At 45.2% G+C, this 9,131-nt stretch overlaps 1 protein-coding gene across 1 annotated transcript; it reads right to left on the bottom strand.

Moving 5' to 3' along the window:
- Window positions 1–3,009: 3,009 nt before the first annotated feature.
- On the bottom strand, window positions 3,010–4,460 carry gypc (glycophorin C (Gerbich blood group)). Its single transcript, XM_030344062.1, has 3 exons — window positions 4,450–4,460; window positions 4,126–4,336; window positions 3,010–3,015 (listed from the first exon to the last, which is right to left on the bottom strand). Exons 1-3 carry the CDS (start codon window positions 4,458–4,460, stop codon window positions 3,010–3,012), a joined length of 228 nt encoding a protein of 75 aa, XP_030199922.1.
- Between the last annotated feature and the right edge of the window lie 4,671 nt (window positions 4,461–9,131).

Below are 9,131 nucleotides of genomic sequence, written 5' to 3'. Positions count from 1 at the left end.
TGCACTTTTATCACAAACAAGGCCATTCAAATGAATTTCCTCCCCTGCCCTCTGCAAATCTCGCTCGCCGCTTGATGATTGTGTGTGCTTCACACAGCTTTTTCCCCTATTCTATAGTATTAAAAAAAAACTTCAAAAAAGCAATTTGTCTATAAAAAAAATAAAGAAGCCCACCCTGCATTAAACTCCAAGGGAGACTGCAATTGCAAACACACACACACACACACACACACACACACACACACACACACACACACACACACACACACACACACACACACACACACACACACACACACACACACACACACACACATACACAGTCACTCCAGAGCGGAGAATGGAAACAGGGCACGCGGGTGGAATCTGCAGTGTCGGTGCCAATCCCCGGCAACACAAAAGATGAGACCCACTGGGGGACCTCTTATCGACGTGAAATGTCTCCCGCTTTCTCATGCGCTATTTGGCAGAAGGAAGTTCGAGAATCCCTGAAATCTAACAAAAAAGACAAAAATACAGCCACGCGCACTCACTCAGCCGAGCCCGAGGCCTGGTCTGCTGTTAATGTTTGCGTCTGCTGTAGACCACTATACCAGACTCAGGACGAATAATGGCTACGTAGGATGATCAGAGGGGTGCTGACAAAAAGAGATGTCCCCCGCATATCTGCTGGATTCCAGTGCAAATGATTTGCCATTGGTCCTATCTTTATTTTTCTCCCACCTCAGGGGAGAATCAGGTTTGAGGGGCCGTGGGAAGGCCTATTGCCTGTCCTGTCTGAGAGAGAGACGAGCTCACCACTGAACTCATGGTGCTCTCCCGCTGTCAGATACCTGTCTCAGGAGGAGAGTGGCTGGATTTGGGAATGCTTATTTCAACGCCTAGACTCTCCTCGTCAGACGGAAGGAAGAGACCCAGCCAGCCGGAATGTCTCTTCCCTGCATTTTTCTTATACCTAGCTCCCATATTAAGCAAATAAATAAAAAGCCCCCTTTATATTTGCTTCACATGGCTTCTCGTGCACTGAATGACACACACATATACAGACTGACTTTATTTACTTGTGCTGTCGGGACAGAGCCATAAAAAAGAGAAGCTTTGTGTAATTCATTGCGCTCTCAGAGTTGGAGCGGAAGCTAATTTATATTCACTTCACTTGAGGAATCCTGTGTATGGACAGATAGGCTTGGAAATGTTGTAGCTCTCTCTCTCTCTCTCTCTCTCTCTCTCTCTCTCTCTCTCTCTCTCTCTCTCTCTCTCTCTCTCTCTCTCTCTCTCTCTGCCTCTTTCTCCCCAATGGAGCCCGGTTCCTCCCAGCTATGGATAAACAAGAGCAGGGGCTCAAAGCTATTGAAGGACAGTCGGGGTGGCTCCACTCACTCCGGTTCCGTTTTCAGAATACCAAAGAGACTCACCACTCACCCATTATCAACCCGAGAAACGCCTTCTGGACGACTGCAGCTGCCACTGCCCATTAATACATTTATACATGTCATTCTTCGAAACACAACTGCAGCGGTGCACTTGTTTGACTTGGAAATGCATTTGATTTGCTTTTAGTTGGACTCCTACCTTTTGGGGATGAATAAAACATCTGAACGTCAAAATAATGCAGAGCCATGAATATTTCACATGGCCCATGAAAAAACACTTCCAAGGAAAGAGGACTGAATGAAAAAAGTGAATTTGTACAATTTCAATACAGTCGTCCCTTGATGCTGAGTTGCTAAGTTGGGAAAGTGGCTTGCAGGTGGGGCTTCCATTAATTTACATGTGGACTTCATCTTTATTTGTATGTACATATACAGCCAAGCAGCGGGAGTTGAGTCATAAATAGTGGAGGACTGATATATATTATGTCTGAAGAAGGCAACAGCAGTGTTGTATACATCTGCAATCAGAGTGCATTGCAAAGGGCAATTTCAACGTGACAGCAGCGCGCGCCCACCGCTAGATGCAGACAGTGTATGGCGGTATATTTATACGCGGCATAAAAAGCCAGCGTGTGGGTGCGTTAGCGGTTGTTTGTGTGTGATTGTGCAGAGAAATATATGCAATCTCATTGGTAAATGAAAGCCGTAATGAACTGGCTGTATGTATCCAGTGGGTATTTGCACAGACTCATTCCCACCTGCGAGCGTGATCGTTATTAAAGTTGAACAATTGAGTATTTACTTCCCGTAAACCTCTCTGACTGTGCGAATTTGAATATTGCTCACCCACATAGAAACATCGTCTTTCCTCCACCGCTATTAAGATTGTAACGCAGGCCTTCGCCTACCTCCTTGTTTGCCAGTCGATATTGATGGAACCAAGGGGAGGGGTCAGGGAAATAAAATGAGTTTCTGTAGCCCGGGGGTTTGTTCTTACTCCAACTTTACTCAATAAAACAAATGAATGTATATAAAAAATTACTTCCGCCGTTTTTTAATCACGGTGTGTTATGGCTGGGGAATAAACAGAGGAAGGATATTGACTGTTCATTCTGACTTGCAGTATAAAGGAAATTGACTTTCATATCTCTTCTCCTCTGTCATCAATACCTTTTTAAGACGTACCAATGCGTTAGTGAGATTCAGAGTTGGGAATCATCCTGTCAACAGCTCCAATCCTTGAAAAAAATTCAAGGAATAATAGAATGAGGACACTTACATTTCCACCAAATCATTACCATCTCCATAAATGTGCAAAAGGGGCTCTAACACAGTGTCTCTATTGAAAGTAGCCCAGGCCAGCCCAGGTCAAGAAAGCAGGACGTTCCTATTCACCATTCCATGTGTGTATCAGGGTAGCAACCTTGTAAATCTTCCGGTGCCGGCCTTTTGAACTCGGCTACTGATTAGCGTCTGAGTGTAAGTAAGTCCCTCCTTCAAGGCCAAACGGAGAGGTCAGTTGTTAGGTGCTGTTCTGTCAGCCCTGGGATCTGCCTGGGGTCAGTGTTGTGTTGATATGCAGAGAGCAGCACAACACAGATGATGGATGAAGGGCCCCGACATATCCACTACAAAATCAAAACTGGGGCAGAGGTTGCCAGAGCATGGTCTTATATGGTGATTTAAACAGGGTGCTATATGTGTATTCATTTCTGTGGTATTGTTGACCCTTTGATGGGGAGCGTCTGGGAAAGGTTTGGATATTTCAGCTGAGCATGTCGCTGAAGAGATCTTTAACCATTCATTATTCAAATCTGCTGCTATCAAGTTGATCGTTTGGTTTTAATTCAGTTCGGTGAAATTGCAAACGCTACAAACCTAAATGGAGGCAAATGATCTCTGGAACCTCCTAAACTAGAGATTGCTTTTTTTACATGTGTATGGCAGCTTAGTGAAAAGAACAGTCTGACATCGTCACATCTCATTTTGCTCCTCAATGTCGCCGTAAAAAATTTTCAGGGGCTTAAGCACGATTACAACCGTAATACAATTTATATAGTATGTAAAGATCATTCTTGGTTCAGATTAGCTTGTATGTTATTTCATTCCGGTTTTATTGTGTAACTTACTCTTTTCATTCCACATGTATATTGCCCATGCTCATTGTTTCCCTGTTTGGAAAGGACACTTTCCGAATAGAGGAAAAATAAAGTTAGTTTAATTTGAATTGAATACAAAAAAGTTTCCAGTCGGGGTTACAATTCACTGATGGAAAAGTCTGCAAGTCTGCAGGGCCTTGTGTCCTCTTGTCCTCCTCGCTGGAAGACTAGCGTGCGGCGAGGGTGTGTGTATGTGTTTGTATATGTGTGCGTATGTGTGTGTGTGTAAGTGTGTGTGTGTGTGTGTATATATATCTGTGTGTGTGTGTGTGTGTGTGTATATGTGTGTGTGTGTGTGTGGTTGTGTGTGTGTCTATATATGTGTGTGTGTGTATATGTGTGTGGATATCTGGTGTGTGTATATGTGTGTGCGTGTGTCCTATATATGTGTGTGTGTGTGTGTGTGTGTCTATATGTGTGTGTGTGTGTATGTGTGTGTGTGTGTGTGTGTGTCTACATGTGTGTGTGTGTGTGTGTAAGTGTGTGTGTGTGTGTGTGGTGTGGGTGTGTGTGTGTGTGTGTGTGTGTGTGGTGTGTGTGTGGTGGCAGCGGGGGACAGAGGCTGCGAGCCTGCACAGCGTCAGATAAAGTACTCCTCGTCGCCCTGTTTCCACGGCGCCTGGCAGGGCGCGGTCGCCGCCCAGAGCCGTGTCCGCCGTCTGGCCGGACTGGCCGCCCTTGGCCTCGTCGGTGCGGTAGCTGCCCTTGTGCCGGCCCACGGAGAGGATCAGAACCACCGCCAGGCCCACCAGCACCAGCGCCACGGCGGCCATGACAGCTGCGGTGGGTTGGTCAGCACAAGGACTAGGGGCGGGTCACGTTGACACGTTCACAATTCAAAAGGCGCGACGCAACTGGACTGGGCTGGAGGTGAGCTTTCGTAGGGGGGATGTCCCATCCCCCCTACGAATGCTCACCTCCAGCGCATCGTACCTCCGACCTCTAAACTACAGCTCATTACCGTACGCAAATGAAATACAATGCTTCATTGCTACAACGGTTTCATTTTAAAGACCAAGAAGAGATCTTTCTTGTGAAGAGTGTTTGTCAAGGGTTTTGAAAGAAAATCTCCAAACGTGGTATTTAGACATGTTTCTAACTTTTTCATGTTTTCTTAACTTTCAACCCTTTAAGGGTTTTGTACTCAGTCGTTCATATATAATAAATTAACCGTTTACATTTGTTTGCAATGATACATTTAAGCACTGGTATGCTCTAGCTTTCTAATCTTTACATATGATATACACTGCATAAAAGTGATGGACAACAGACAGCTGTTAATGATTTCCCATTATGTTTATTCAGGGTTATAAAGTCGGTTTATATGGGTAGGGCCTATTTTCCCCTCCTGACTATAGACAAGAAGCGGCCAACTTATTAACTAACAGACTTTGATTTGTTTATTAAGATATTGGTAAGTGTGTAGCGAATACATACATCCACAATATGTTATGTTGATTTGTGTTTTTTCAAGATTCAGTTGTCCATCCCTTAAGTTCTCCTAAGTTAGTTCCACCATTATTTGAACACTAGGCTAGCCTATACTCACAAGAGAATTGTTAATGGCGCAATTTATTCAAACTTTCACTTGTTCAGGCCTTATGAGCATTATAGCATATATGAATGCACCTGTGAGCTCGGCCCTTCTTTATGAAATTATCTACAATCCTGAAACATACTGTGCCACAGCCTTTTTTATGCCTCATATTTCATCCAAATGATCAGCAGACGGACGATGGCGAGAAGATGACGGTGTTTGTTTCAATTCAGCTTTAAGTACTGTTGGCAGACCAATAGATTTGATGTGGCCATAAAAAAGGCATCAGCACTGTTCCATGTGTAATATCTTGCCTGTTGGTTGGCTAACTCTGAAAAGGCTTTAAAAGGCTTTGTTCCAATACATTTACCAGACATCTCTGGTGCCTCAGAAGGAGAACGAGAAGCCTGTGTTTCCTTTGGGTTTTACTCAACCACAGCGAATGTCTGCCTCTCGCATCAATTCATTTTCCGCATTGACATAAATGAGGCTTTGCCGAGAGCGGAACGCAGTAGGAGTGGTTTGAATATTTTGTGAACATTGCGAGTAAAAAAAGAAAGAACACATTTGAACTCAACTCCTAGGATGCCATCAAAGTATCCATCGTCCCGTGTCATAATCTGCAACAAAGAAAGGACAGAATTTTCAAATCCTACGCTCACCGCACACAACGCAAGCATTCTCCTCGACCTTGTACAATAAATCACTGATCAAAAACACGGCAGCAATCATTCACAGACAGTTCTGACAGTGTTTTCCTTCTTCTTTTTAAACAAAATGCAAATCTTTCATTGTAGGTTACAGACAGCTGTCTCTCCCAAACCCCCCGCCCCCATCGCTGAAAGCACTGCTTTGTCTCTGTCGCTGGGGGACAAAAACACTCATTACCCAAAGTGGATTAAAGATAATCATGAATTATAGCGCAGGAAACAGCTGCCCTGCTTGACTCGTCTTCCCTCGGAAGGGCGGAGATGGTTCACTTAAATAAACGCTTTGTGCGAAAAACCTTGCGAGATCCTCATCCAGCATCACGCCTTCCCTCGAGCACCTGAGAAATGTGAGCCGCTTGCCAGACCGGCCGGTCTCCATCCGAAGGAGAATGGGGGGTCACTTCCGTTGCGAGTGAACAACCAAACATGCGCTGTTAAAAAGCACCCTCATTAATGCTAATCACCCAAAACATCTAGGTGCTCGCCCACTCATTAAATTCTCATCGCACAGCATTGTTTATGATGTGGACATGTTTGCGGCAATTAAACTAGAATTACGAGGCTTGCTCAGCTGGGATGGGTAGTTAAGGGATGTGAGGAGTGGAAACGGAGGTGAAAATTAGGCTGCACTGATTGCGGCTGGAGATCTGGGAGCTGATGAAATGAGTAGTAGAGCGAGAGAGAGGTAGTGAGGGACCACGATGCTAAATATCATTTTGGGCACGTGGGGGCTTTCAATAACCCCGAACAAACTTGAAGAGCATTATTGTGTCGCGCTAGGCGGCCAGGTGGGGATATGCAGTCGATTGTGCGTTTTTCTGCATTCAGTCGTACCCGGTGCTGCGTCTTGTCGAAGAAGCGCCAAGGCGTGCACTCAGGGCAACTCTGGAAGGGGCAGCTGTGACAGCTACCAGGGGCTTCATTAATCTCCAAATGTGTTCAGCTGTTTTCTCATGAGTTCGTCTCTGTGGAATTCATGTTGCCGATAAGTGATCTATGGCCAAAGTGCACTCCTCCTTCCATTACAGCGCGGCAAAAGTAGGCAATTTTTTTTTTTTTTTTGTGTTATTTGTATTTATTTGACAAAAAAAAAAAAGTGCAGACTGAAATCTTTTTTAGAGTGTAAAAATATAGATGTCTTGAAACAATTTCCTGTACTTTTGCGGTTGGAAAGAGCTGGAGAATAAATTGGAGGACGCAGAATACAACATCCCTCTTTCAAAGTAATGAAAACCAGAAGAAAAATTACCAAGCAGCCCAGCTTCGCTAAGACCTGTGAAGATATATTATGTAAGGCTTATTCACCAGGGGAATGGAAAATTGTATTCAGAGATGAGAGGATATTGTAACTGCAGAGCAGGAATACAGGAAGATATTTTGCTTAGAGTTTGTAAGTGTATGTGTGCATGCATGAACAGATATGTGTTTACACGTGTGTGTGTGTGTGTGTGTGTGTGTGTGTGTGTGTCTGTGTGTGTGTGTGTGTGTGTGTGTGTGTGTGTGTGTGTGTGTTTGTGCTTGTGTGCCTGTTCGTGTGTGTGTGCCATAAGTAGGGTTCGGGCTCTTGAATCTACTAAAGCAGCACAAAAAAAATATAGGCCTACTTCAAATTCTGGGATAGTTTCAAAACAGCAAACAATATCCAACAGACAGTAATTATTCAGTAAGTATAGCGACCAATAACGAGAGAATGAAGTCTGCTTAACACGGCAAAACATTTCCGAAATCGAGGAGCGATCTGCAATTGCTATTTTCAAAAGACGGAAATAAATCGGATGATGACACAGGTCAATAATTTAAGCAGTGTTTTGTTTTGTTTTAATGCGAAAGGATGAATTCTGTGGCAGATTATCTGCTCCGAAGGTTGTATTCATAAGCCACAGGAGTGCTGATTGCTGTGGCCCGCTTTAATTAGGTTAGCAAATGTCAGAGTCGGGTTTAGAGGGAGCCTGGGCTACATTTGCCAGCCGAACAAAGCCTTTGCTCACCCTGGAGGTGTCTCCTTGTTAGCTAGATTCGCCTCATCGACCCCCTACAGAGCGAGGGACATCTGCTTGAGCCTACCAGCCAGGGATCAACCCAGACTGTTCCGATTCCTGTCTTCTGGCACAGAGGCAAGGTGGAACCGCGGGCGGGGAAGAGCAAAAAATAGGGGTTTACAGATTCAGAGCTGCAAGAGCAGAGGCTATCGCATGCCGCAGAGTATTAGAGTGCCGTCGTCGAGTCCTTTCCTGTTTGGCGTTTTTGCGGGCTATGCACACACACACACGCAGGCCGGCAGAATGGCCTGTCCGCGCGGCAGGCACGTCGCACTGCTTTCATCGACTTCCCAGGAAGTGCCGTTAATCTCGCCCAAAGCCAGCGCCGAAGCGGAGCTGGTGAGTGTCTCTCCGCGCTGAGGCCAAGGCAAGAAACTGGAAGCCAAATTAATTCCACCCTGCAGCACTGTGGCTGACACTGTGCTGATATGATATTCTCGGCAAATAATCATATGCAAATGCCTGGCTGCAATTTGCTCACGCAACTGTGCCACGAGATGTAGTGCAAAAGAAGAAGAAGCAAACGAAACACCCAGACATCCCACGTAGATGGCACACATTTGAGATTGCTAACCTTCTTGCATGCGCTATCACAGCCACAATGTTATCATTCTGTGCAGATAGAGTTTGAGGTCTCCGGAAGGTCTTTTTTTTTTTTTGCTAAGGGCCAGGCAATTTCCGGACTCTCAGGGACGGGCCAGTATGTGCTGCACATTTAATGTGAGGCAGCGATAAGTGTGGGGGCCAAGAGCTGCCTTTAAAAACAGCACTCGACATGGCAGCCAGCCTTGTGGTGTGCCTGCTTTCTGAACGTGGCAAAAGCCTTTTGATGCTATCGACGTGTCTGTCGTCGCACAAGGGATGTCTGGATTCAGTATTCTTTGGGCCTTCACCCTGTATACACTTTAAATAGGATGCGAGTATGATTTGATCACAGAGGTTTGGTGTCCCGTAAAGCCGTTGGTTCTCTTTTTATGTAATAACATAGAAGCAGGCCAAGTGGGGATCTGGATTGAGGGCATCCTGGGCTGAATGGACAAGGGCAGTGAAAAACCACTTCAGTATCTTGGCTCCCTTTTTTAGAGAAGTTCCAGGCACAGACCAAAACTTTAGCTGGCGACGATTTAGGGGAAAATGTTAATAAGAATGCCCACTTGTGCTTGCAAATTCTGTGCGCTCGGCGGGCAAAGTATGGATCTGGGAAATTTCGACACTTTATATGATGGGAAGGGGATGGCAGGCTGTTAGCAGGGTTTTCATTTTACAGCCGTTTCTCAGTGTTTCTACTAATGTTAATGCTAATCACCTCTGTC

The sequence above is a fragment of the Gadus morhua genome, chromosome 20, assembly GCF_902167405.1.
Source record: "Gadus morhua chromosome 20, gadMor3.0, whole genome shotgun sequence".
NCBI lineage: Eukaryota > Metazoa > Chordata > Actinopteri > Gadiformes > Gadidae > Gadus > Gadus morhua.
This window is presented reverse-complemented; position numbering and strand designations above follow the sequence as displayed.